At 38.2% G+C, this 27,461-nt stretch overlaps 3 protein-coding genes across 6 annotated transcripts; all 3 read right to left on the reverse strand.

Moving 5' to 3' along the window:
* Positions 1–673: 673 nt before the first annotated feature.
* On the reverse strand, positions 674–16,409 carry agla (amylo-alpha-1, 6-glucosidase, 4-alpha-glucanotransferase a). 2 transcript variants are annotated; one of them, XM_037275642.1, is made up of 35 exons: positions 16,168–16,409; positions 15,133–15,254; positions 14,639–14,849; positions 14,337–14,506; positions 13,751–13,954; positions 13,465–13,646; positions 13,205–13,316; positions 12,678–12,804; positions 12,356–12,458; positions 12,032–12,129; positions 11,597–11,736; positions 10,928–11,115; positions 10,087–10,210; positions 8,903–9,066; positions 8,263–8,364; positions 8,032–8,187; positions 7,809–7,959; positions 7,106–7,230; positions 6,848–6,960; positions 6,622–6,756; positions 6,333–6,463; positions 6,113–6,249; positions 5,865–5,998; positions 5,584–5,759; positions 5,339–5,441; positions 5,107–5,230; positions 3,239–3,340; positions 3,020–3,131; positions 2,617–2,752; positions 2,362–2,474; positions 1,980–2,173; positions 1,795–1,892; positions 1,553–1,640; positions 1,210–1,343; positions 674–992 (listed from the first exon to the last, which is right to left on the reverse strand). In XM_037275642.1, exons 2-35 carry the CDS (start codon positions 15,218–15,220, stop codon positions 875–877), a joined length of 4,593 nt encoding a protein of 1,530 aa, XP_037131537.1. In that variant the 5' UTR covers positions 15,221–15,254; positions 16,168–16,409; the 3' UTR covers positions 674–874. The 2 variants fall into 2 exon arrangements, with proteins under 2 accessions (XP_037131537.1, XP_037131536.1); XM_037275641.1 differs by lacking the exon at positions 10,087–10,210 and adding an exon at positions 10,470–10,593.
* Positions 16,410–17,125: 716 nt separating this feature from the next.
* On the reverse strand, positions 17,126–20,979 carry LOC119136861. Of its 2 annotated transcripts, XR_005100818.1 has the most exons (8): positions 20,296–20,979; positions 19,396–19,540; positions 19,215–19,310; positions 18,825–18,969; positions 18,455–18,600; positions 18,070–18,209; positions 17,692–17,929; positions 17,126–17,492 (listed from the first exon to the last, which is right to left on the reverse strand). XR_005100818.1 is itself a non-coding variant. In XM_037275643.1 (7 exons), exons 1-7 carry the CDS (start codon positions 20,393–20,395, stop codon positions 17,781–17,783), a joined length of 921 nt encoding a protein of 306 aa, XP_037131538.1. In that variant the 5' UTR covers positions 20,396–20,979; the 3' UTR covers positions 17,126–17,780. The 2 variants fall into 2 exon arrangements, 1 of the variants encoding a protein (XP_037131538.1); XM_037275643.1 differs by having other exon boundaries at positions 17,126–17,929.
* Positions 20,980–21,574: 595 nt separating this feature from the next.
* On the reverse strand, positions 21,575–25,665 carry c17h5orf22 (chromosome 17 C5orf22 homolog). Of its 2 annotated transcripts, XR_005100910.1 has the most exons (11): positions 25,444–25,665; positions 24,510–24,655; positions 23,830–23,979; positions 23,602–23,732; positions 23,225–23,520; positions 23,024–23,086; positions 22,826–22,947; positions 22,653–22,719; positions 22,357–22,496; positions 21,825–22,089; positions 21,575–21,741 (listed from the first exon to the last, which is right to left on the reverse strand). XR_005100910.1 is itself a non-coding variant. In XM_037276706.1 (10 exons), the coding sequence occupies exons 1-10, from the start codon at positions 25,510–25,512 to the stop codon at positions 21,933–21,935; spliced, it is 1,341 nt and encodes a 446-aa protein (XP_037132601.1). In that variant the 5' UTR covers positions 25,513–25,665; the 3' UTR covers positions 21,815–21,932. The 2 variants fall into 2 exon arrangements, 1 of the variants encoding a protein (XP_037132601.1); XM_037276706.1 differs by lacking the exon at positions 21,575–21,741 and having other exon boundaries at positions 21,815–22,089.
* Positions 25,666–27,461: the final 1,796 nt, after the last annotated feature.

Raw genomic sequence — 27,461 nt, forward strand, 5'->3', positions numbered from 1 at the left:
AGAACAGTACAGTACAGGTAGACTTGGGTGACTTTTTTTGGTAAGTAAACAGTGTGTGAACATAAAAGGTGCTACAAATAGTACAATTAAAAGTTAGAGACCAAAGGTTAGCAAGACAAAGACAACATGAACCTTGAACTAATGAGGACATCAGATCCAAATGTATGAACACAACATTGACAGATGATTCACATACAGTATTTGTTATTTATTTTTATCCTAGCCATAACAATATGGTATAAAGCAGTTGATGCCATGGTAATGTTGCACTAGCTCTTTTTTTTGCCTTTGTGCATGCATATTTTCCTGTTGCTTGCATGTTACTTCTGCTTATTTCTACATAACTAAATATTGCTGATTCCTTTGCTACTTGTACATATAACATTATTCCACTGTGCCTTCATACTCTTCTAATTAAAAATCTTGAACAACAACTTGGTGTTACCCCCCAATGTCATTGCAACATATGCAAAGCTGCCAGTCTCCAGAATTTTACCTAATAATTTGACGGAATTTACATGACAGACCTCCCAGAAGAGTGCATAAACTCTCACATGCCAAGGCTTTGTAGCCTGCATTCGGATAATTACATGTGTGGCAATGTCTTTGCCATGTTCTGTGACAGTGACAGCTGTTTTCAGTTCAAATGGGTAAAGGCAGTGACTCTTGAGTGTTGAATTTCACACTCTGGTTGAATATAAACCACCTAATAACTATGTAACATTAGTTGATTTAATCAATTAGAAACACTTGAAATAAATACTTTTGTGGGTGTGACATTTTTTCAAATTAAGCTCATTTCAACATGAAGGAATTTAACACACTCATCTCAACTGAGTTAAAGAGATATTGGAAAGGGCCTTGCAGAGGTTTTCTAGAAGTCATACAGTACTTCCAACAGAGTAGCCAAAGACCACGCTTGAGTCTCACAGCTAAACGGGCAGTATTGGCCATTCTCATTTGTTAATTCTGGTAGACCTTTCCATGGAGATCTAAAATAGATAAAGACAGAGGTTTGGGGGTAAAGGGGGAAAGCAAAAATTAAACATAGTTAACTTTATTGTTGCTAATTGAATATTTTTCATTGCAATTTTTAATGCAACTTATAACACATTCGATGACCACGTACACACGAGCATACGCAATCACGCGATGAAATGAGAAAACAGTGGGACCTTCATTTTTATATACAACATATGACATTCGTACCTCTCCAGATGAGTGTAATGTTGTGAAAGAACATTTTTCACCAGAGTCACCGTCTTGGCATAGGTTTTTTCACCAAGCTTTCTGGCAAAGTAGAGCTTAGCACGCAAGAAGTATCCGACAGGCCATAGCCACTCCTGGACAGACATAAGAATTGAAAATAGGAATTGAACAGATTAGTTGACTAGTCCAGTGCCATTCAACATCAAACCTGCACGCCAAAATCGCTAGGGGGTTCAAGTCATTCTGCAAGATGAATTTAGAAGCGGACCCCTTGTTTTAAACAATGGCTGTCCTTGTCCTTCATTATTACTACCAATCATCAAACTCAAATGGACTTTCTCACCGGTCCTTGATGGTAGTTGAAGCCTTTTGCCACATTGTAGTTGTCATTGTCCAGTGCATTGTCATACACACCACAGTAGACCATATCACTGCAGGTACACAAAGATGCAGGAAACATATTTAAAAATCCAACCATATAGACGAAACAAGGAATGTTTAGGTCAGTATTTTTAAAAAAATATATTTTTAATGTTAAGCTACTACATTTCCATATTAGTATTAAGACTTGAGAATGTGTATTACTCAGGGTCGAGGGTTTTCATTCCAAGGGGTCCAAGTAATTTCTTCTCAGCAATCTCAAGAGCTTTCCAGGCTCTTTCCACAGTAAACAGTTCTGGAGCCTGTCATTTTAAAATAATAAAATAAAATAAAACAGCTCTGTTAACACGTAGACGTTTATTATTTCAATAATAGCAGTACCAACTTACCACGACCATGGCAATAGTAAAGTTTGGTCTGAGTTGGTAGTCACACCATGGGCTAGATGCTCCAAAACTGTCCTTATAGATACCTTTTTTGTGTACAAGATCAGATTGATTCTCCTCGGACACCCAGAAACTTGGCTCATAGGACTGCTGGATTTGTTCATTCCATTTGGTGTATAAGATAAACACCTCTTTTCCTGCAACACAATGCAATGGAATCTGAGATTTAGGTTGCAAAATATACAGTATTTTATGAACTACGATAGACTATTAGTATACTCTACTATGTTGTTATGCAAAATAAAATATAACAGCATCTAATTAAAACAATTTAATCTAATCGGGCAACAAATCTAAATGCGTATTTTTATGGTGTGTTTAATACCATTTCTGTGAACTTTTGCTCCATCATAAGGAAACAGTCCCTTGGCATGGAGCTCCACAATCCAGCGGATGGCTGACTTACTTAGACCAATTATCTCCACAGCTGCTCCGTCTCTGCGCAGAGAATTTGACATTGCATTTTGTCATTCATGTAAATAATCATGCACATTTCTGAGGGGAATGGAAAACCCAGCTGAGAGCAATCCACAATGGTGTAAAAGCAAATTCAAGTGTGATCAGTAATTCTCTCTTTTACCTGGGAGTAGCTGGCATGCCTTTGTTTTTTGCTTTCTCACTCTCTCCCATTTTATCCATCCACGTGCCACAGTTAAAACGGTTTCCTCCATGGACAAAGCCTGTTGCAGGGTCGACGTTAATAACAACATTGAACCCTGGAAGGAAGAAAGTCGGAAGAGTGTTTAGGCCTTCATTATGCTAAAACACAAAATTTGTGAGTTTTTGGTCAACGCTGTTGCTGGGGCAATACACAGTTCATCCAAAAAAAAAAAAAAGCAAATTTTTAGGGTTAAACCTACGAAAAATCTCCTTATACACATCAAGCCTGGAAAAATAACCAATATTTTATTGGTTAATTGTTTATTTTGACGAAGCAGTGTCGTTTGTGGTTAACACAAGCACGCACGCACACATCCTCAGACCTTCATCTTTCATGTGCATGTCTATCTTGGGTCCAGCATTTCGCTCTCTGAAGGAAATTCCCTCGAGGTGACGCTGCAGAATCTCTTGGATTACATCATATAGAGGCTGCTCCTGTACACAAACACGGTATATCTCAATACATAATTCAAAAGTTCAATTTTTTGATGACTGAAAGTTGTGTGTTTTGAATTACAGTAGAGACATGTGAAGGTACATACCACTTCTCCTGGTAGGCAGGGCTCACTATCATCAGTTGGATACATGCGTGTGACAGGAGACTGGAGGATACTCTGTCCTTGGGGAACATGGCTAACGTAATCCTAAAAATTAAATAAATAGTATAGTATTGTAAGGATAATTAGAAATGGGAGGGCGGGGGGAATGCTGGGGTGTCGCTTTGGAAGTTGAAAATTTGTCCGTAAGTACTGTATTTTCCGGACTATAAGGCGCACCGGACTATATGGCGCACCTTCAATGAATGGCCCATTTTAAAACTTTGTCCTTATATAAGGCACACCGGACTATAAGGCGCACCATTAATGCATCATGTCAGATTTTTAATCCAAATCAAATCATTCTCCATTTTATCTTTTTTATTTCAACTTCAGACGCAACAAATTACTTTATAATCACAAAATAATGATCCATAGTCTTTTTGATTCATGATTCATAGTCTTCAGCGGGCCACTTATGATTGATTTCATGACACAATGCTTCGGGCCAGTTTAAATTTAGGAATTTGGTCCATATAGAGGCTTTGCAGCTGACGTCATCAAGCTACCCACATTAGCTTGGCGGCCATCATGGCGGTCAACTTTTCAGTGCCGGTCAACGACTCACACACGCTTTCTTGTTATATCTGCTGCTATTTGAGCTTAAAAATGCCGGATACCTGCTGTGCTGTTGGATGTAGCAATAGACGAGGCGATAAACCAAATCTTAGCTTCTATAGATTTCCGGCGAACATGAAAAAACGTGATAAATGGATCGCGGATATTCGTCGTGAACGATGGAAACCTACGATTTACACAAGGATATGCAATGAGGACTTCATATCAGGTATGTAAACAAACTATTCACCCCTGATTTGTTTCACAAAATGTGAAATAATACAATATGGGATGATACAAATATGATTGTTGAAAATGCTGGGTGCATTTTTAGAAAGGCAGCAAGAGCAGCAAGGCAGGGAATGGGATGATTTCTTCAGTTCACCCCCCCGTTTTTATTTTGTGTTTATTTTTTCATGATGCTTGAAAACGTTATCAATGTAAATATTGAATTATATTTATTGGTTAAGTTTTCAAGCCAATCAGATGTGGCATCATGCAAAAATAAACAAATAATAAAAATGGTAGCAACTTGAACAGACAGGTACAGTATCTGAATGATTTCACTCTATTCCGTTTTTTAATATGTCAAGTTATGAAATGCCATTACAAAACAAATCGACGAGGTAATTATAAATATCTGGATATGAGCGTTCAGGCAGGTCGGCTGTTGCAAAATGCTCGGGCGATTTTAGCATGCTTCTCGGTAAAAGGTACGGATCCGTTGTGCCAACAAGGTTCAACTTCTCTCTGTGACGATTCTTGGAGTCTTCATCCAAATGCCTAACTTCGTTGGATAGCAAATCAGCCATAATTCGGAAGAAATCGGTGAAAACGTAGCGCAGAAATCAGACAATCCATACAAACACGTAGGAACGAGCTGACTAGTTGACCGCCAAGATGGCGGCATAACACAAAATCACGTGATAAAACCACGTGACTGCAAAGCCTCTATATAAGGCGCACCGGACTATAAGGCACACTGTCGGCTTTTGAGAAAATTTTAGGTTTTTAGGTGCGCCTTATAGTCCGGAAAATACGGTAGATGCAAAAAAATCACGAGGCTCCGGTTCGTATGTCGAAAAGTTCGTATTACTACCTACTTAACTATATCACCATCATGAACCAATTGTTAGGTCTCTGCGTTTTTCTTTTGACTGTCAAAAATGAAAAGTGGAATTTTATTTATGTATTTAATTACCTTAAGCACCTCTGTGGTATGCGTTTATATGTAGTACATTCCAGTTTCCTCCTACCTGCAGGCACTGCAGCCACCACCACACAGCATCACGGCAATTGTATCTGGCAAAGCGACCCTCTCCCAGCAAATTTGGGATTAAACCATGACGTAATGTCCCTGCGAAGGCCAAGATGATGTTTCTAAGGACACAGCAGAAGACCTCATTTATTGTTAATTTACTGTATCCAAACAGGAAATAATAGCATGGCATAAAAGAATCAAACATGCATGCAGACATAGATGGATACCGGGCTTCGGTGTGTCTCCCAGTGAGCAGCATCAGTCCTCTGAGAGCAATAAAAGTGTCTCTGCCCCAGCAACGGAAAATTCCAGTAGAGAAATGAGGAAGACCTGATAAAACAAATTTGAATCAGTATTAAGTAAATAGAGATGGGGGAGTACCAATACCAGATATTGGTATCGGTGCCGATACCAGATTATTTCAAGTGATTGGTACGATAAAATATTATAGATAATCTAGTAGTTTGGTGACCTGCAGCCACTGTCACACAGCACTGCTCCTTCTGGCCAGTTATTGGGCTGATGCAATATGGAATGTCGTCAATTTTCATCGAGAGAGGAGGAAGGGCAGGGACGCGTCCGACACCACACATCTGAAGTGAACCCAACGCCAAGTGTCGCACAAAGCTTGAGCCACTCTGAATGAAACTAAATAAAAATCGAAAACAGAAACTTTGATTAATCTTCATATGAAAAGCACACTATTTGGATAATTTGCATAAACACTGGTTGCATAATTACAAAAAAAACTACCTTGACATGAGTTTGAAAGTTGCATCCAGAGCTGTGGTGAAAGTTGACACAAGGATTGCGTCAAAGTAAGATGGTATGAGATAGCGTGGGATGTGCTTCAAATAAGTAAACATGGCCTCGAGCCATTGTCCAACCTGCACATATGAAATGACGAAATGACTCAAGTTGTCTCCATTGGAATGTACAAGTGAGTGATTATGTCGCAGTTATTTTGGTTCAAAAATATTTTAACGTTGTTAAAGTTTTACCTGTGCAAGAGGTCCTTCTTTCTGTATGAGTCTATTGACAATATATTCCATTAGCCAGTCTCCTTGTCTGAGGTTAGAACACACAGGATGGCCCAGGTCGTTGTTGGCGCGAATATCAGCCAAAATTGACATCAGTCCTGCATATAGTATACAGAACCACAATATTCATCAAATGAATTCATAGGATAAAGGGAATTCATTGAACCCCAATATTACTTACCTTGGAGGCCTGCATATTTGAAGGTTCCCCAACCTGGAATACTGTAACAGCCTCCGCCATCCTCTTGTTCTTCGGCATCGCAGCGAAATAGCAAGACATTCATGTCTGCTAGCGTCAACTTTGACATCAGCCTACGTAAGAGTTTCATTCAAGATAATCATGTATACAAAATAGCGATGGTATAAATGGTAAAAATATACACAAAGCATTTTTTTTAAATTCAGTGAAGTAAAATGGATTGCATCATGTTCATGATAATGAAATTCTACATATCTAGATATGGACTCACTGTGCCAAAGGCATCTTCAGGGCGTCTGGTGGGTTTTCATCTGCTATGCTGCCTTTTCGGTATTTTAGACTAAATTGGGACAGATAATAGCGGAGTGCCCCGACCAACTTCTGAGCTTTGGGGTCCAAACTAATCCTACAAGGAAGAGAAAGTTTTTTTTTTTCTTTTTTATCAGGGATTTTACTGTAAAGTTGCAGTTTTGTGTAGGTAATGAATCCTATAGTACCTGAAGGCAATGACACTTCCCGGTGTCAGTTTCTTGAAACTGATTTCCTGTACAAACTCTGATCGACCTTTAGATGTCACACCAGCATGGTACACCACTGAGCTCTCCTGTAACTGCAAATATACACAAATAATTGATTAAGTATAAATCCTTGTGATTACTGGAATCAACATGCAACATGATTTGTTTTTAAATGAAATGAATCATATAACGAGAACTCTAAAACACAATGCTGAGGAAAATAGGTATTTTATTTACCGGAATATGCTCTTTTATCTCAACTGTGTATTCGGGCATGCCATTGATGAAGTTGTCATCTTTTACGAAACTCCCAGCATGTCTTTCCACTGTCCTTGCCTCCAATACAACCTCCTCAATTTTTCCTGGAGAGAAGATTTGGGTAACAGGATCAATGCATAACAATGATCATGACAAAAAAAAAACACCAAATGACTAATCAAAGTCAAATAACTGTTTATAACTTTTATTACCTTGACAAAATATTGTATTGTAAATGATAAAACTTGCCCTGAATGATTCACAATTCCCGAACACACTACAATCCTCTACAAGTGTCTCAAAATAAGACTCACATTTGAAGTAAGTTTTTTCCATGAACTTTATATTATTAGATTGTTCGAACTACATTTTAACTAATTTCTCGGTATTGCCGCTCAGGATTAGCTTTTATATGTAAACTGGACTCAAAATGTGCAAATGCCGAGAAATGTAATAGCCAAATCTTTCTTTGAGCTCTGAGAAAATTTCCCAACATTTTGTGCCCAACTTGTACTGTATAATGAAAAATCCCACACTATTATAACCCTGCTAAATACTCAAATAAAATGAAAGGCATAACATTATCATCAATCTCCTGTCTGGCACTATACTTTATATAAGGACAAAAAAGAAAAACAAATTTCTGCACCACAACTATTTGCGTTGTGTGTGATTCTCCTACCAGGTATAAACATTGGTGGCACATCAGTTCTATAGTGGTGTGTTTTAGGATTCTTGAAAGCTGTCCTACAAACTGCCACTACTGACTGATGGGTGCTGGGACAGTGGCGAGTAATGGCCACAATATCTTCATCAACCTGGTCTACATAGACCTATAGAGGACACATATTAAAATATTATATGTAGAAATATATATATTAAAAAAACTATGACCAAAATTATACCTGTATGAAGCCTTGAGCAGCCAATTCTTGATGCAACTTATTGAGTGCCAGTTTCCCAGCAATGATGCCAGTCTGTGGTCCAACCTCGCTGGCAGAGGTCAGGGAGGCAGAAGGGTTCCACTTCGGGTAAAAACGCTCCTCTTTAACAACAGAAATCTACACACACACAAACTTCAATAAATTTGAATGTAAAGTGCAGTGTATTGTATTATAGTGTATGTTGAATATTACTTGATGTGGAACTAATTCATCATATCCTCTTGTTGAGCCAGTAGCACAGCAGGCCATGGAGACCATCGCAGAACTTGGAAGAGAGTCCAGCGCCGAACGCAGCTGCACAATGGAAACACAGAAACACTGGTACCGTATTTTCCGGACTATAAGGCGCACCGGACTATAAGGCTCACCTTCAATGAATGGCCCATTTTAAAACTTTGTCCTTATATAAGGGGCACCGGACTATAAGGCGCACCATTAATGCATTATGTCAGATTTTTAATCCAAATCAAATCATTCTCCATTTTATCTTTTTTATTTCAACTTCAGACGCAACAAATTACTTTATAATCACAAAATAATGATCCATAGTCTTTTTGATTTATGATTCATAGTCTTCAGCGGGCCACTTATGATTGATTTCATGACACAATGCTTCGGGCCAGTTTAAATTTTGGAATTTGGTCCATATATAGGGCGCACCGGACTATAAGGCGCACTGTCGGCTTTTGAGAAAATTTTAGGTTTTTAGGTGCGCCTTATAGTCCGGAAAATACGGGAATTATAATGTAAATATAATATATTATAACCATTTATAATCATGTATTTTTCTACCATTAGTTAGTTATGTCATGATGTGATTTGGATAAACCACCTGTATAGGACATTCGTTGTCATGGGTTACATCAAGGAACATGGCATGTGCAATGCATGGCGTCAGTGGGCGAAGACTTGGCTGAACAAACGCTCCGACTGGTTCGCCACCATAACGATAGACCAATCTTCCCTCTTCATGGCTATCACCAGCGGACATGGCCTCTAAAAGATTAAGGGTGCAAAACACAGTACACTGTACAGAAAAGAAAAAGCTTGTCGGTACTTTATAGCTTTAACGTCGTAAAAAATATTCATTGCTATTCAGTCATGTTTCTCAGTGTGCTTATTGGTTAACATGCATTTTCCAGATACCGTAGCTTCATAGAACAGAGCAGTCAATGTTTTTTTGAGTTAGTATGTTAATTTGTAATTAAATGCAATGTAAATACAACACTCGACAATTACTTTTTGTAGCTTCATAGAACAGAGCAGTCAATGTTTTTTGAGTTAGTGTGTTAATTTGTCATTAAATGCAATGTAAATACAACATTCGACAATTAGGTTTTTTTTATTTAGTGATTTGGTGGTAGCTAGCTGCCGAACAGCCACCTTTCCAGTATTTCAGCACAGCCATTCCGGTGATGTCACATAGGTTTGAGTAACTTGCAAATAAGTTCATGTACTTACTTCCCCTTTCTTTTTTTTTCATGTTCACTGGATGTCAGACAACTTTGTGATTCTTCAGTATTTCAATAATACAATTTGGATGCATTGGTTCTTCAATACCGAGTTCTTAGCATTTGTCTCACAGTTCTGAGGTTCTGCCTTTTTGTGTTTTTGAGTTTTCATGTTCTCTGGGCTTCCTCCCACATTGGCAAAACATGTGTGTTAAGTTTAATTGAGGAGTAAATTTTCCATAGATATGAGTGTGAATAATTGTGGCTGCTGACCATCCAGGTTGTACCTCAGTCAAACAATATAGGACGTGGATGGCATTTTAAATGTACAATATACATTTGATTTACATGTTAATTGTTTAATTCATATCCATTGTAAATGTGATAATTAAATCAATTTAATTACATTTAATAATTTAAATAATTAATTTAAACGATAAAACATCTGTCATATAGCCAAATATATAATATATAGCCAAATATATAATATATTATATACTAATATTTTTTATACAAACTGTGAATAGATATATCTGTGTGAGGTTTTAAAAATACAATACCGTACCTCGTATGAGTGATGTAATCCCTAGATCTGTAACGAAGATGTTATCCAGTTCCTCACTGCCAGTGAAGAGTTCAGCCACCACATACAGGTTAGGGCACACTGTTCTAGCCACATCTAGCATGTACTGGTCAACCACCACACAAAGCAACACAGCAAAGTCCAAGAAGTCAATATAAATTAAGGATGGCAAAAAGGAGGTGGAGGAATGGATATTATTGTTAAAGTGATGAAGCCGGTTAGTGACAGTGAAGAGATTGGGAAAAGTAACACCACATTAATTCATTCAGTCCAGGAAAACAGAATAGGAAGGAAAGTGAAAGAACACAAAATGCAGGGAAAAGAGAAGAAAAAAAAAAACAATATTAGTTTGTTTGAACAAGTACCTCTTACAAGGCTGCTAATTCCCAGCCGATTCACAAATACATTGTCAAGGATTTCGCTGCCTGTAAACAGTTCAGCTATCAAATACAAATTGGGTCTGACCACTCTGGCTGCATCAAGCATAGCCTGGACAAGACATTACATTACAGACAGGGAGAAAAGAGGAGAATTTAGTGCACAGCAGTTTGGGAGATTTCTTCTTCTTTTGTTGTGAGCTAATATCAAATGAGGATCTAACAAAATACAGCTAAGCCTCCATTTTACACGCTTCGATTCTACGTGACATTTTGTCTAACGCGGTTTGATCATGGACCCCTATTTTTTTTCATCGTATTTTAAATGCGCAATATTGTAGAAATTGCGGTGCAAGTTTTTAAAAACGTCTTGTCGTCCGTCCGTACAATCAGCATCCATCCTGAGACGGAATGCTCATCACTGCTGCTACTCCAAGATTGCTTACCTCAGCAACATGTAATGGTGTAGAATGGCAGTTATCCAGTCTGACTCCATGAAAATATTTGGCTGTTATTTGAGTGTATTTCTTCATGTGAGCCCAGAGAAAAGGGCAGTCTGCAGGTCCCTTGCCATAGCGAAGTTTGACACTGTCACCCCAGCATATCAATTCTCGCCGAACGTAGACATTGGATCCTAAAGTAAACAGAGCAGAGACACAGACAATTACAGCAGGGCCAAACAGACAACACTGATTAAATTTAGGAAAGGAAAAAAGTCAAAATCAATCATTTAACTGCACTATTTTTTTGTTACTCCTTCTTGAGCTTTCACCATTTCCAACTTTTTTTATTTTTTAAATCCATCATGTTGTGCACTTGTAGTCTCCAAGATTGTTGAAAGGTTTAATCTAATCTCTCCAGGTGCTGCAAAGATATTTTTATAATCTGTTTGGGGGATATTTTTTTCTCCGTTCAGTTTTATCCATTTTCCATTACGTTTTTTTATCTATTACATCACAGTCTTTGGAGCGGAACTTCAAAACAAGGTAATGGGTGGGGCCAAACGGTTTCGCAAATCCGCCATCTTTATTACTCGGAGAGACATTTGTAGTCCAAACAACTCAAATATGCTTTCTGCATGTGGACCTTACATCTAGTAATTAGCGAATGTTTACCTGGTTCAGCAAAGTTGCGCAGCGGATCATCACCCATCACCCAACCATTGTGAGCCATGAAGTTACATGTCTTGTCTGGTTCATCTATCATCTGCATCTCCTGCTCGAGAGTCATGTCTTGATATGGGAAGGTGAAATACCTGTGAGAGGAAGAGAGAAAAAAATCAGGGCCTTTTAAAAACAGTTTTACCTAGTTTTCCAGGTAAAACTGTTTTGAAAATATTGAAATTATTATAAGATTGAAAATAACCTTAACCCTAATTTTATCAATAATAACGTATTAGAATATTTTTGGTAGTCTAGTTTTGAAAAAAACAACAACAACGTTTGTGTGTTTGTTTTTAAATACCATCATTTAACACTCCAAAATTATCTAAAAACTGATGCTTCCTGGAAGGGTTGAACAGACACACAAGCAAAAAATAAAAAATGGACCTGGTAACAAGAGGGTTCTTCTTGCTAAGAGGGCCTAATTTGGGTCCATGTCCTGCCAGACGCTCATACATAACATTTCCCAAAATGCAGTTGGCTGCCTGCAAGCAAACGATTACAAACAAATATGAAATAAAAACAGTCATAAGAGATCATGTTTTTTCAACTATCCCTTCATCAAAATGCTTATTCTTTTGGGCTGTTGGATGAGCCGGATGAGTTGAATTTCTATGATGTCTCCTCACACATTATGGTTTATAACTTTCTCATTCATTTCAAGAAGAATTGACTCATCAATATGAACAGATTAGGTTATGTTTTCACTACCTGTTCTTGATGCTGATGCACAATGTGGAGTTGTTCCTCATTAAGCTGGTTCAATTTCTGTCGCAACAAATGGCAGCAGTCCTCGATGTGCTGTGGGGAAAAACTGTATGAACAGTAAAAACAATTAAGTTAGGTGCAGTAAAAGGTTCGAAAAGACGTCTTTCAGACATTATTTCAGCTTGTTGGCAGATTCTGAAAATAGACACTTCAAGGATTGAAGTGGGAATAAAATAAGTTGGGGTGCACGTGGACACCAAGTATTTGTGTAAAAAATAAAGATAAAGGTATGAATTCAAATGAACTGTGTTCAAATGTGTCTTACCTGTGAGGTACAAATGTTTGGAGAGCAGAGTTCATGTCCACTGTGTTGCCATAACGTCGCCAACCAGGGTCCTGGATAATCATAAGGCCTTTTTCCCCTTCAGTCTTACTATGGTCTGGTTTTGCGCCTTAAAATACCAACATGGTATATGTAACACAATGATTAATGCGACCCAACACCAAGGACACGGTTGACCTCCGGGTGTTGTAGCAGACTGACAGAATCTAATAAGTGCCAATGTTGGGCTGGTTGTACGTTTCAACAAAATCTGTAAAAAAAAATCTTGTTTTCTGGGATTGTGATTTCGGTTCTAAAAACGATAAATAGTTCAGACCAATACAACACAGTGTAACAATAAAATGAAATAATATATAAGCTAGGTATTTGCTTTTTATTCTTGTCTCATATTCATGTTTTGGAACCCAAATTGTTTCAATCAACAGCAAAAATAAAAAAAATGGGCGTACTGTTTCATTCCTCTGAAAGTGTATACTGTACATATATCTCAGATGAACAGTTCTACATACCATCTTGTAAGAGAGTTCTGAACTGCTCGATAGCACTGTCCACTTTGACCTGGTAGAACTCCCAGAGTTTGATCTGAGGATACACATCTTTCCATAGCACACTTCGAATTTCCTGACAAACACAAACACACACACACGCAAACACACACACACACACACACAACAGTAAAATTGTCAATATTTTCCCAGTTGTCTGAACAGTCCATGTTCCCTTTGCAAGTTGACTAAAAACAAAGTCCAAAAAGCAATCGTGCACTTACATTCAGATGATTCTCATTGGTGATATTAGCAGTAAGGCCAATGTCCTTGTACCGTCCATTTACGATTCTGGTGGTTAAATGCCAGATAGCTCTGTCCAACACCCAGGCTGGACGTAGATGGGGCGAGTTCACCAGGTTGTAACCACATTCTGGATGCTCAAGGATCCACTTGCTATTAGCGGCTGCAAACACAAAAATATACTCTAATGAAAATCACAACAAAAAAAAGGACCGTAATGCCAAATACTTCTGTACCTAAACTTTTATAACACATTGAGTTACTTACCAGTATGGTTGTACACCACATCAGTAATACACAGCATGTTCCATTCTTTCCTCATCTTCTCCACTAGCGCACCCACATGTGTCCAGGTATAGTTTTGGCCATCTGGGCTGAATTCGGGGCTAAAGGTTAGCTGGTCTGCCAAGGAGTAGCATGACCTGGATAGTCCTAATGTCTGCAAAGGCGTGAAATGGATCATGTTGTACCCTAGGGAATAAAATAAACATATGCATTGTTCATATGGGAACCCACACTTCTGGATAAAAAACAACCACATTCTAAAAACAAGGGTAATGATGAATTTATAAGTTCAAGGTAACAAGCAATATAAACTGTCATCCAAAAGCATGGGAAAAGTGAGGCCCGCTTCTTTCAGGGCTCCAGAGTACAACCACTTTGGTCGCATATGCAAGACTTTTTGGAGGTTGTACCAGTGCGCCTGATGCTGCCCAGGTGAAAAAATAAAAAATAAATGATGCAATTGCATTATCTCTCTGTGTTCTCCTGTGACTGGACTCACACATGGTGCGGACTATGATGCATGTTCACAATCAGGGCAAGCCATCTCCAAAAGAAATCAAACACATACCTGACTCCTTTGCAACTTGCAATCTGGCTGGCCAGTCATTTAAGGTACCCAAACACTTGGATAAATAGGTCTGAATGCTGATGCAGTCTAATGGGAGGACACGGTTCTCTGATCCAACACGAAGGATTGGGTTGACAACAATGTAGCCTCCTCCAGATTTCTCTGTGTCCCTATAAGGAGGAAAAATATTTTTCATTTTGAGTTAGCTACAAGTTGATCACAATGGCAATCAAGTGATGTTGACATTTAGACATGTCAAATGAATAATCATTTTCATCCTTCCAGTTAAAGTGGAGTCTTACCCAAATCCAAAGTAGTACTGGAAAGAACCAGCCACCTTGATATCTAGACAGCAAAACTTATCAGAGTCATCTTCACGTCCTGTCGGGTTCTTCCAGGTCAAAACACGGAAAGTGTTTCGTTCAAACGCTTGTCCTTCAGGTGGGTAGTTGGTTTGGACTGTAACTCTCCGGCCCTGAAGACTTGGACCCAGACGGAATTGGAGCTCAAAACCTGAGGAAACATAAATATATTAACTCTGGAATCTGAGACTTTTATCATTAATAATAATTATTGTTTAAAATGAATATTATATAATATACATAATTATCATCTAATAATTTTCTTTTTTTTCAGTGTGTGCAACTGTGATTAATTAATTTATTTTCCAATACAGCTATAATACCACCCATCCATCATCTGAACCGCTTATCCTCACAAGGGTTGCAATCATGCTAGAGCCTACTAATAACCATAATATTAAATCATATTAGTTTGAACTAATAACAAATTTTACCTTGATCAAGTCTGAACAGGGTCCTCTCTAAATTCTCTTTGTCATTGAGTATCAGTACTCGGATCTGCTTCAAGTCTTGAGGCAGCATTTTGGGGAGTTCGATTATGCTTAATCCTGATCACCTGCAAAAAGGACATGTTATACATTATAATAATTTAATAGGACTGATAAAACATTCACACTAATCTGATTTGACTATGACACAGATGTAGTTATCTCTAACTTTATTTAAAATGAATTTATTTAGTTACTTGCTTATTTAAATGTAATTATGTCACACTACCAATGAAACCCATTCTCCTGCACCCCAATTTCTTCAAATATGAATCATTTCAGAGGGAAACGATGCCTCGTAGTTAAGGCAACACGAAATGATACAGTATAAAGCAGTCAAGAGTCATTGGAGCCCCCAGAAACGTCAAACTTGATTCTGCTTCATGCTTTTCCCTGGACAAGGTCAGGAATCTAACTGATAATGTCAACGTGTATTTATATAACTCTTGTCACTGTTGAGCTTGCTTGCCAGCCTTTGCTCATGTCAACCGTTAACGGCAAAACTAGAACAGGTTTTACATAAACGTAAGATATGACAGCAAAAAAAAAAAAGTAGCTTCAAAAGTCCACTTGCCTTGGCAAACAGCAGCAGAGCAAACAACACAAATTTTTAACTGTTCAACTGCTCGGCATGCATAAATGTTTAGACAGGGGGTGAAAAATGAATTAGAAATAGATTATCATTTATTCTTAATGCATTTGCACATAAGGTGCACATCAAGTGACAATAGACCCTTCAAACGTATGTCCTGTAATGACGGAGCATGTTCGAGTAACATACAAAACGTATTTTGCGTTATTTCAACATACAAAACCTCTTGAACAAGAATTCTCATGTTCCCACTTGTGCAAAAAATGACATTTCCTCTTGTGCTTTAATTCTCCAATCTGTTATGATCACCCACTCTGTCGACCATAACAAACCAAGACTACAACACACAGAATTATGATAATGTTGAAATATTGATTCAAACGACTGACCCCGTAAAGTGATTGTCCGTCCTAAGTATTCTCCGTCCTCAGACGAGTGGAACTTGCAGTCTAATTTCTATGCGACGACTGTTTTACTGCAACATTTGAGACTGGAGGCGTGTCGCAGAAAACCAGGCAATGAGGCTTACCGTAATAACAGAAAACAACGCAACCAAATTATTAAGAAACAGTTTTATTTTCTAACATAAAGGCTCTGTTTCGTCGTATTTTAAGTTTTATAGGCATGCATATGATTATATATCGATTTTGGTACAATGGCAGTCGAATTTCTTACGAGTTATTTTGGTTGCTATTTTTATAACGCCTGGTTCATTGAAGCCCCGCCTCCACGTTACGTGCAGTTCGTCTGGAGACTCGAGGTGCGTTTAAGTACCGCACACAAAGTAGGACATCTCAAAACAACATAATCTAAAATAATCGAATTCAATGCACCTAACAGCAATGACAGTTATACGAGCATACTACATGGAGTATGTGGAAACATTTTATAATTTATTTCACGCACCAAAATCAGAACAGATGAATGTCAACTCAAGTCGTAGGGTCAGCTGCTCTGGGAAAGTGGGCATGTATGGGCCGTGGGAATGTGGAGGCCCACTTTGGGACATTGTTGGAATTTCAATGAGTGTTCGGTCTTTCTCTTCAACTAAGCGCATGGGTAGGCAACTCCGGTCCTCGAGTCTTGCATGTTTTCTATGTCTCCCTGTTGCAACACGGGTCAAGTCAGGTCAGGTCAGTCGGAGGTCTATCTTCTGACCAAACGGATGCAGCAGCAACAAACTTTGCACAAAATCACTTCACACTGCAGAAAGACTCGTGACAAAAGGATGTCAATAAATGCGTTTGACTTTATTCCCAAATTAAAATATAGAAACAGTTTTTATTTTGCTGGTTGTTAGACTTGTGTTGTAATAAGTGCCAGCATTGATTGTGAACACACAAAAACATACTATATGTATTTAATATCAAATATAACAAGCTGGAAAATTGCAAAGGGTTGACAAAATATGTAGTGCATGACATCAGATTTGGGCTGTAACAATAATAATAAAAACACAGGATAATGAACATTACACACAAAGAGCTAAACATGGCATGCATTTAATAGGCATATGTACTAATGACAGCAATGTGAAAGTACATGTTTATTAGCAGACGTAATTTAAAACGTGTAGATAACTCTCAAATTACTTCATACTTACAAGTATAATGACCTATTTAACATTAACTGCCAGATATAAAAAAATTAAGAACCTTCATATTGGAAAGGCAAAATAGAAAACTCATGCAAAGTTTTGGCATAGAAAATAAGTATGTTCCTCATCAAATTGCGAAAGAAGCTGCCATTGTTTACACACTGGTCAGTTAAGATGGGAAATTCAATAAGCTAAAAAAGAAAACGTAAAGAAACAGCAAGTTGCAACAGACAAATGACACTGAAAATCCAAAAGCACCGTCAAAAAAAGATGGACAGAGTGAAATCTGAATTTTGAACAGGCCAGTGAAAAAGCATTGACAGCAACAGCAAAAGTGTAAAAATCACAAATGTCATCAAGTGTCAAAAGGGTTTCTGTGTCTAGTGGTCTGAAGATTCCTTATACCTAGGATAAGATCTTGAATTTAGTTCCATCGAGAGGTGAATTCAGCTGCCGTGCCGACCCTAGAGAGAAGAGGGGTCTCCTTTTGTTTCTCCAGATGACATTACAGACTCGGAACACCAGCAGGATACATGCCAACACCAGGAGAGTAACTAATGACACAAACAGTATACAAGTGAACAGTCATATTATTATCAATCACAACGTAATGCTTCCCATACATTGGCTGACCTCACCCCTTTATCCCATGTAATGCTTTTTCTCAGCATAATTTGCATAGTTTGACACTCACCCATAAAGATGCCATTTGGGCTGGGGTCGGCTGGATCAAAATGTTTGAAGACATTTCCAAGCAGCGCCACGATCACAACCGGGTACACTGTCAGAATGTAGCGCACCCAACGATCCAGTACCCAGTTTTCAAGAATAAACCTGGACAGAGATCACTTATTGTAAAATATGACAGCATGGTATTGTGGCACAATAGTACACCACAGCAAAATACAATAACCAAAACAAAATAATAATAAATATTATTGCATCAATACATCTGTAAAAAATTCTAGTCTATAAAAAAATTGTTGTTTAATCTTTGTAAAGAAAAAAGTGCAAAAAAATATATATATATATTTTCTCTTGACTAGAAGCCGGGAACAAAGTGTCTTTCGTAAGCTTACCAGGCCACCACCTCAGCAAACAGGAGGCAAAGGGACACTGTTGCTGCTGTGCTCTTGGCCACACCCCACAATTGAAGAACTAAAGTGAAGTTGATCAACGAAGCAATTGATGTCCATGTGGTGTAGAGCGCCAAACCATTCTGGACCTTCAAAGTTTCAATCAACAGAGAGACCAAATGAAATTATTGTAATTTTAACAACACAACATTAGATACTATTTGTTGTTGTTATTTTATATTTAAGACGTGAACCGGTTTTCGACAGCAAAGCTGGTAACTGGTTGGAAGTAATTATTTTTTTTAAAAACCTAAAAAAGAGCTTTGTCAAGGTAACTCTTCGCTTGCACTCACACAACAATCATTCCACCTACCAGAATTCTGACACAGGTCAGGTCTTTGGGATAATAAGTTTTTACCCAGAGTCCATAATAATCTGTGACATAGCAACAGATACCCAAGGCACTGTGGTTGGTTAACACAACCAGGATCAATACAACCAATGCTGACAGCATTAACCTATAATGGAGAACAGACATGACAAAATCATCAAATTAGTATCTGTTTAATATTTTATGATAATCTGAACTTTAAAATGTGGGTTATTAATTCAAGTGGGCACAGCTTTTCACATTTTAGCATAGTCGTAGTAGATTTGAGGTATTTTGTTTTCTTTGTTTATTGTTTCCTGATAAATACGATTTTTTAGGACATATTAACATTAACATGCATTGCGTAAAAAGAACAAGAAACCATAGACATACTCTCTGTCCCACAACAGCAGCCATATCATATTCAGCACAATGTTGAACAGCCAGAAGAAATAGAATGCGTACGGCAGTAGACACTGAGCCCAGGATCTGTTGAAAACGGGGGGAAAAAAGTTGCCATTGGTCTTAGAATGAATGGTTAAAAAGATTCCAGTGCACACTAATATTTGCTTACCCCCTGAACACAAATAGGGTAATATATATGACCATTAAGGAGAGCCAGGTATAAATAACACCCCAAATGGAGAAGGTCCAGCCAGCAGGAGTAATGTTGGTCTCATAACGGGCTGAAACGTTACCTGTTGAAGAAAAGAAGGCACCTGCAAAACAGAGTCACAATTGAATGTTTTTTTCTCCCACTCATCCTGTTCAGCATCACAGGTAAGGTAGAGTCTATTTTAGTTTATTTCTCTTCGTCACTTGACAAAGTCAGAGCACAGAGAACTTGGGTTTTAATATTTGCTTGAAATTGGGTGTTAAATATCCAGATTTCATCCATCAATCCATTATCCGAACCGCTTCATCATCACAAGGGTCGCGGGCGTGTTGGAGTCCATCCCAGCAGCCTTTGGGCAATAGGCGGGGTACACCCTGAACCGGTTGCCAGCCAATCATTGGGCACATATAGAACAATTGAAATTTACAATCGTGCCCATGTACAATTCAGAGTGCGCTATTTGCGGATGGAATGTGGAAGGAAACCGGAGTATGCAGGGGAAACCCACGCAGGCACGGGGGAAACATGCAGACTACCCACAGGAAGACCAGATCCAGGAATCGAACCCACTCTTTCCAGAAAACGTATCCATTAGACTGATTTTAAAATGCAACTCGAAATCAAACTTTCTGGAATGAGGGACTACACTAACTTTTTCCGTGATAGCAATATAATAGAGCGACAAACTTTCTCAGTTGGTAACATCAACCAAAAAGGATAATGATTAAGGAAGTCCATGTAAAATAATTGTTATTCTGAAAAATTTCACAGTATTCAGTCATGTGGGAATGCTGCCTAAACCAACGCACCACTCGCATAGGGAGTTTAAAAACATTTTAGATGATTGCAACCACTTACCTCTACCAGCCCCTGCTAAACCGTTAACGACTAAAACTGCCACAAAAACCACCGCACACAAGATGATGACAAAAATCCGGGGGTAAATAATATCCCTCATTTTCTCTCCGTTGTGACTTATTTATGCAAGTCTCCTCCTCGGGTGGTTTCAAGCAGAATTATGAAGACATGCCAGCGTGCTGCCGCACCCTGGTTAACTAACGTGCCTACGTCACGGCCATGTTGGCAGGGGCGGTTTTTCTATCAACGGCAATGCATGGAAATTATGTCAATAAAGTGTTCATTTTCTCCCCAAAAAGTTGTTCATTTCGCAACCAATTTACATGAGGTTTAATTTTTATTCGTCAATGCCAATCAGTGGGATATCAATCCAGAACATTTGAAAGGGAGGGCGGGGCGATGAAAATCTGTGTTTGTGTAAGGTTACTAATTGTACGCCGCTGTGCACAACAATGTGCCGCATGATTCTTATGATTGTACGCCACTTTGTATAATGATTTGCGTCTTTGTTCTTTTGCTATTCTTGCCCGCGACGCCCATGGAAAGCATCTTTGACCCTACTAGCTTAGCAACACCATAGGCATGAATCTATGTGGTTGCATCGCAAACAACGACTTGAACGTCTTGGCCTGTTGCTCTCAACGAGTCCGCCAACTTGAAATGCGACACAGCTCCCAAATGACTATTACACCTACCCTAAATTTCCGTTTCAAAATTCAAACAAGTATTAAAGGGCAAAGTATTGTAAAACAGTGACATGTTATATCTTTGATTCATATAGTTGAAAGTGATGAAAAAAAAAGTAAGATCTTCATTATGTATGTGGCGTATTTCCTCCGAAAGGCAAGTCTGTCCTAAATTCCCCCCAGAGCGGCCGATGAGCAATTGGAGATGGCAAAACGCTGACGACATATACAGTAAATGATTGGAATTTTTTTTAAATCATCCCAAATACTGCTGATGTCAGAAAACAAATCTCCACCAAGAAATGGTGCGCATTTTTTTGTTTGTTTGTGGGTGTGTCCCCTTATACGGCGCGACATAACGTAAGAGCACGTGTCAAAAACTCAAGGCCCGGGGGCCAGATACGGCCCGCCACATCATTTTATGTGGCCCGCGAAGACAAACTGCATCAAATTCGTGTGTCATTACTAGAATTGCAAATTGTCTTCACTTTTAATAAACATTTTTTTAAAATATTTGACCAGTTTTTACTCGTCTGATTTGAAAACGAGTTATTTGTCAGTTTGTTTTGTAGCTTTTACTATATATAATATGAGGTGCTCATACATTTATTTGGGTTGACAGTCGTAATGGCTCTCGGAAAGAAGCTATGACTACAATGCGGCCCGCGAAAAAAAAGGAGTTTGACACCCCTGCGTTAGAGAATTGAACCTATGACGCGCAGGATTGAAGCGGTTCCTTCACGGCGACCGCTCTCCCCATTATGTGCTCCGAGAGCGCACACTTAATGGCATAAAATGTGTACTTGTGTCTCAAGAAAAAATCCGCAAGAAAAAATATTTTTTGTTGTTTTTACCAGTCTTGGCATAAACCAGAAACTAACATGCAACAATAGAAATTTACATGCAGACAGTGCTTGACAAAACACAATTTAGATCACAGTCCTGGAGTCCTTATGGGGTCTGAGCTTGATGGTCCTGAACCTCCGTCTTAGTATTTTCATAGTCCTTTTGTATGTCCAATGGTCCATACTGCTTTTCTAATACAGTCAGTATTCTGCATTGGACTAAATCCACTTGTTCTACAGGGCAGTATTCATCAAGACTGGATCTAAAACACATATAAAAACGCACAAAGAATACAATCAATCACAATTCTTTGTCGGTACGGTGAACTCTAGCTATTTACATCTATATAAAGAGGATAGGGAATGAGCAAATAGCGAAAATTGGTGAATACGAATTGCATTATAGCAAGGGTTCATTGTATACAGGTATGTATATATAAATCATATAATGCCAAACTGTGAATACACAGGGGTTCACTGTAATGCCCTAGACTCATTGGGCTCTGAAACTAACATAACTAATTGTTCACCTGGACATTGTCACCAGAGTAGGTAAAGGTAGGTGCTTCAGAAACCGTTGTACAGCTGATACAAGTCTGTCGATCTCTTCATCAGAGCTAATATGATGGGGCAACTCGATGGAGTCACAGGTTAAACCTGCCTGATGTACCTGAGGATGAGAAAAAAAAAAATCAACAGCTAATAATGACAACAATGTACAAGTGAACAAAGTCAGATGTGAACATCTGAATCAATGAATGAATCAATGCAAAAAGAGAGTCATTATTACGTATATTAATCTGTGGCAATCATTGATCATTCTTACCAATTCATAATCTGGGTGAGGATTTCGTGACTTCAAACTGGAAACCAGGCGGACAAAACACGCCTTTCTGAAGACACAAAAAAGTAATTATCCACTGGTAATTTCTTTGTGGGGACTAAAAAACGAAAAGAAAGAGAGAACATTTGATCAATGTTGAGGAAAGCTGTCCTTACCCAAGTTTGCCAACCCAACGTGAAACAACCTCTTCTCGATCGTCTTCTATCAGATCAGCAAATGCTGCTTCTAAGTCTTCCAACTGTTGAATACGATGATCAACACATTCATTAAGTTCCTCCTGGACATGGAAATAAAATCAGGTTAATATATTGAAATGTAGGAGTGTCCATTCTGGAGTGTTATGGAAGTCTGACCTCATTAGCAGTCGGAGCAGGTCCTCTGAAGCTGTAGAGTTCCTGAAGGATGGTATATTCCTCCTTCAAAAAGAGACCATAAATCAATTAATTATGTTGCATGGTAAATGCGAATAAAATTCCGCACATTCACGTCACAAAAACAATCACTGTAACAACATCCACAAATACAAAATGGAAATAGTAAGCCATAGTAGGTACCGCTGTATATAGTTCCTTGAATGGATTCTTACAGGAGAAGAAATCTAAGTCAATATCCAGGATGTACGGCTCTGTTTGATTCAGGACAGTTGATATCCTTTCAATAACATAACTTGTGGATCCTTCTTCATTTCCATCGTTGCAATCTCTTTTTACACTGCAGCTTTGTTCTTGCCTGGCATCTGGTATATCAGTTCTTGGAAGGAGTTGAGAGCAACTGGTGTCCCCAACTTGTGGACATTCTCTTCTGGGTTTCTTGGCAAGCTGTGTCTCAGAATCCTCCTCTGTTTTCATTTCTGCAATATTTATTTTGGGGGGCAGAAAAAAGCAAAGTATTTTGGCAATGCCGATGGGAGATGCCTCTGCTGAATACATACCTGCAAAAGGTTGCTGATGATTAACAGGATTGACTTTGATCACATTTAATTTGAAGGGTTTGGGGTTTTCAAGTTGCTCCTCTGGAACATACAAGCCATCACTGAGGAAGTAATGATCTTTACTCGTCACCCTGCCGAAAATGGAGAGAATTATGTAAAAGATACTTTGATGACAAGTCAAGACAAAAAAAATAGTCGAATCAAAACCAATTTAGAATTTGCGCATACCTAATGGTAGTTGTGGATGAATCTTTGCCAACAGTCATTTTGTGTTCCCCTTCCATGATTTGCTGTGACCAGTATGGGTGTAGCCATGCCACACAAGAGATGTGGCCAGCATAAACCATGGGCATGATCCAGTTTTCTATACTCAACTCACTAAAAAAAAGATGTCTGTAATTAATGGCTTGAAGCACAATGTCAGTCTTACTATCTAATACATAACAATATGGCACGCTATTTAAGGGAGACAAACCAGATATTTTTCTGCGTTTTGCTCTGTCATCCATGTCCTCTGAGATTTTTTTCATGACTAAAAGCTAAGAACTCTGAAAACTTCGGCCGAAGTGGAGATTTTTAGAAATCTCCAGATCCGCGTTGGTTGTGGACAGGAATAACCTGAGATTTAGAAATTTTAGAACCATCCATCAGCCAGTACTTCATCGCAATTGCACTTGTCTCGGCGGCACAACACGTTTCCATGCTGCCTCTTTTCTACACTGAGACAAGGCATGACACATTTATAATAACACACTGCACACACAACCCTATTATCATCATCTTTTGTTGGCGCACCCCACGACCACAAACCCCTCAAGGTCCCTCGTACACTGTGGATGCGCTCGCCTTCACAAGGCTGCAGATGCTACTCAGTGATTGGATTTCATTCAATTCTTGACAAAACATACCTAAACAATTTATCCTTTTCAAAAACTGTATCAGCACACAAGTTGACAGGAATGAGTAGATCTGGATGGGAGTCTAAATGAATAAGCTTAATGTTCTTCATGGGGAGATGTCTTGTTGCAATGGCACGATATATATGGCACACCACCTAGAGAAGACAAGAACAAATGCAGCTTACATTTTGAAAATGGATTGCATTTATTTGTTGAAATGATCAAACTGCAACCACACAGAAATGTCTGCAGAAATAGCTTGATATTTTCCATTCACTCAGTAAACTTGTTAGCTCTAACCTTGCCTGCAAGTTGAACTTTTGTGGTATTTGTGAGTTCATAAAAACCCCGAGAATCCATCGAGTCATGATTTTCTCCGAGCCAAACCACTGGTGATGCGGACCAATCACAAAACAAACATGGCGACACCGATGGACGAACGCATGGACACTGCAATTGATTTGGTTGACGTAAAATAAATAAAGTCTAAATAAAAATAAATCCATTTTATTTTTAAAAACGTTACAATTATTTTCCATTTCCAATTTCGCGGACCATGTGCAATACCGCCACAGACCACTAGAGGGCCGCAGACCACCGGGTGACAATCCCTAATATAAGGCAAGAAAACGGTTACCAAATAACCCCCCGCCCCTGCGGCTAAAGAAATTGTGGGCCGATACGCCAATGAAAAAAAAAAATCTCCCCATCTTTCCACGCCGATGAAAAAGAAATATCTGTATTTTTTCACAACCCAAAGATTGACAAGTATTGAACTGCAAAACAGACCTGCGCGACGTGCTCACATGAAAATCAACTCACGAAAAATGGCAGAAAGTCATGTCCCTACTTCAAGTCTTATTAACTATTTTACCTGGCCATCACTCGCCGGGACATCTCAAGTACAGTACAATACAAATACAACACAGTAGCACTGACTTACATCGTGGTGGTCCTCTACGATCCATACTGGCAGATGTTTATAAAACCGCGCTGGTTGAACAAAACTCATTATTAGCTCGATACAAAAGAATAAGGGATATGAATACTTATCAAACGCATCAGTGACAGACAAAATAGCACTTGAAGCGTTTACGGCGGTTCACAACAGAGTTTCGTTTTCGTCTTATTTCTTCATCTTTTGTGTTTAATGGCGGCTGGCAATCAGTTTTTACGGGTTATTACCGCCATCATCTGGACTGGAGTGTGGTTAAAGAGTTTCCCTCCCCTAAATACAAACTAACTAACTAACTAACTAACTAAACTAAACTAAACTAAACTAAAATAAAATAAAATAAAATAAAATAAAATTAAATTAAATTAAATTAAATTAAATTAAATTAAATTAAATTAAATTAAATAAAATTAAATAAAATTAAAAAAATAATAATAATAAAATAAAATAAAATAAAATAAAATAAAATAAAATAAAATAAAATAAAATAAAATAAATAATTGTAGCTAGTAGCTCTATATTCTGTGCAGTAATCCCATATTCTTCAGGTAACTGGAAAGTTGTAACAGCTGTCTCTAGTGCGAACATTTTCAGTAGGCTAATGTCCATATGTCTTTCTTGCAGCCGAGTGAATAGTAGTTGTCTGAAAAAATAAAACTCCTTTTTTCTTAATCTTCTTTTCTTCTTATTATTATTCATCTTGTTCTTCATCTTGTTCTTCATGGTGCATTACCGCCCCTACTGGTATGGAGTTTGTATCGAAACCCTTCAGTACTACAGTAAAGCGCAATCAAAAACTAAATAAACAAAACAGGTAAATAAAAAAGAACCAAGACAAATTTGCATATAAAAATAGATAATCTTTATTTTCGTTTACCTTACAAACTAAAACAAGGCTTTCTACTTAAATTGAATAGATATTTTCTATGCGATTGATTGGTAGACAGTTAAATCTAGTTTAATGACACCCGAGGGTAAAAAAAAAAAAAAACACCCTAAAGTTTGAAACACAAATGTGAAAATTGTCTCCAGTCTCCACTACCTCTCGTTTCTGCCAACTCTTTCCCAAAGTCAGCTGGAACCCTACAACTCACCAGCAAACCTGATGAGTAGAAGTGGCATAGAAAAGTCTTATGTAACATACACACATAGCTAAACATTAGCTAGGGTTTCGAGCTGGGTGGATTAAGAAAAAAAGAAAAAGCATTTTAAACTGTGAAAATAATTTATGATCTTAGAGAATATGCATTTATCAATCCATATTCTATTATCATTCAGAGAATTGCTTTTAAATTATTCAATGATTTTGTGTTTATTTGATAATGACCAATGTGTTTCCAATGCTGTTATGTTGTCTTGATATTTAAAATGTACATTTTTGGGGTATTATGTAATGACAATAAAGGCATTCAAATTCTGGGGATCAGCGTTCAACTTTTGGTTTGGTGGATGACTAATTTCATTAATCATTTTTGCAAGACACAGATAAATCACTACCTTTCAAACAACATTTTAGTCTGGTCATGTTTAATGTAACATAATTAAAACATTTCATTCTACCCCCTGGAAACCTCCACTTCTGAATTTGGGCATGTACAGTAAGTGGATGTGTCACAATTCATGTGTCAACAATCCAGAGCTCCATAAAGTCAGATTCAATTTAGCCCATAGTGACCTAAAAGAGGGAGGGCCATTCCAGGTTATTTGAGTGTGAACTCATGTTAACTACAACAGATGACTGGAGTGAGGTCAGTATGGGTGAATAAGATGAGCCTGAGAGGATTATTTGTTAAGGTAAAACATTCTATGACACATATAATATATAGGTTGACCAATTTTCATTGATACCAATGTGTAAGACAGCCAAAGTGCATTAAATGCAAAAAGAAAAAGAAAAACTAATCTTACAATGACAGTTTTCAAATCTCTTGATGTTTTAGCAGAAGTGTGGCTTGCAGTGTTTTTCAAACGAGTCTCAGTAAAGTCATGGAGTCCTCAATGTCGCA

This window comes from Syngnathus acus, chromosome 17 (genome assembly GCF_901709675.1).
Source record: "Syngnathus acus chromosome 17, fSynAcu1.2, whole genome shotgun sequence".
In the NCBI taxonomy this organism is placed as follows: Eukaryota; Metazoa; Chordata; class Actinopteri; order Syngnathiformes; family Syngnathidae; genus Syngnathus; species Syngnathus acus.

Coding starts and splice junctions, on each gene's coding strand:
- agla (XM_037275642.1), bottom strand. CDS start 15,220: ATGCTGCCTCAAGACTTGAAGCAGATCCGAGTACTGATACTCAATGAC. Junction 11,737..12,031: donor AAGAACCCTCTTGTTACCAG/GTCCATTTTTTA, acceptor TTCCTCTCACAG/GTATTTCACCTTCCCATATC. Junction 5,999..6,112: donor AAGAAGGACCTCTTGCACAG/GTAAAACTTTAA, acceptor TCATATGTGCAG/GTTGGACAATGGCTCGAGGC.
- c17h5orf22 (XM_037276706.1), bottom strand. CDS start 25,512: ATGAGTTTTGTTCAACCAGCGCGGTTTTATAAACATCTGCCAGTATGG. Junction 24,656..25,443: donor TCGTAGAGGACCACCACGAT/GTAAGTCAGTGC, acceptor TGTCTTCTCTAG/GTGGTGTGCCATATATATCG. Junction 22,720..22,825: donor CGTTGGGTTGGCAAACTTGG/GTAAGGACAGCT, acceptor TTGTGTCTTCAG/AAAGGCGTGTTTTGTCCGCC.
- LOC119136861 (XM_037275643.1), bottom strand. CDS start 20,395: ATGAGGGATATTATTTACCCCCGGATTTTTGTCATCATCTTGTGTGCG. Junction 18,601..18,824: donor TGACCTGTGTCAGAATTCTG/GTAGGTGGAATG, acceptor GAAACTTTGAAG/GTCCAGAATGGTTTGGCGCT. Junction 17,930..18,069: donor CCCAAATGGCATCTTTATGG/GTGAGTGTCAAA, acceptor TTGTGTCATTAG/TTACTCTCCTGGTGTTGGCA.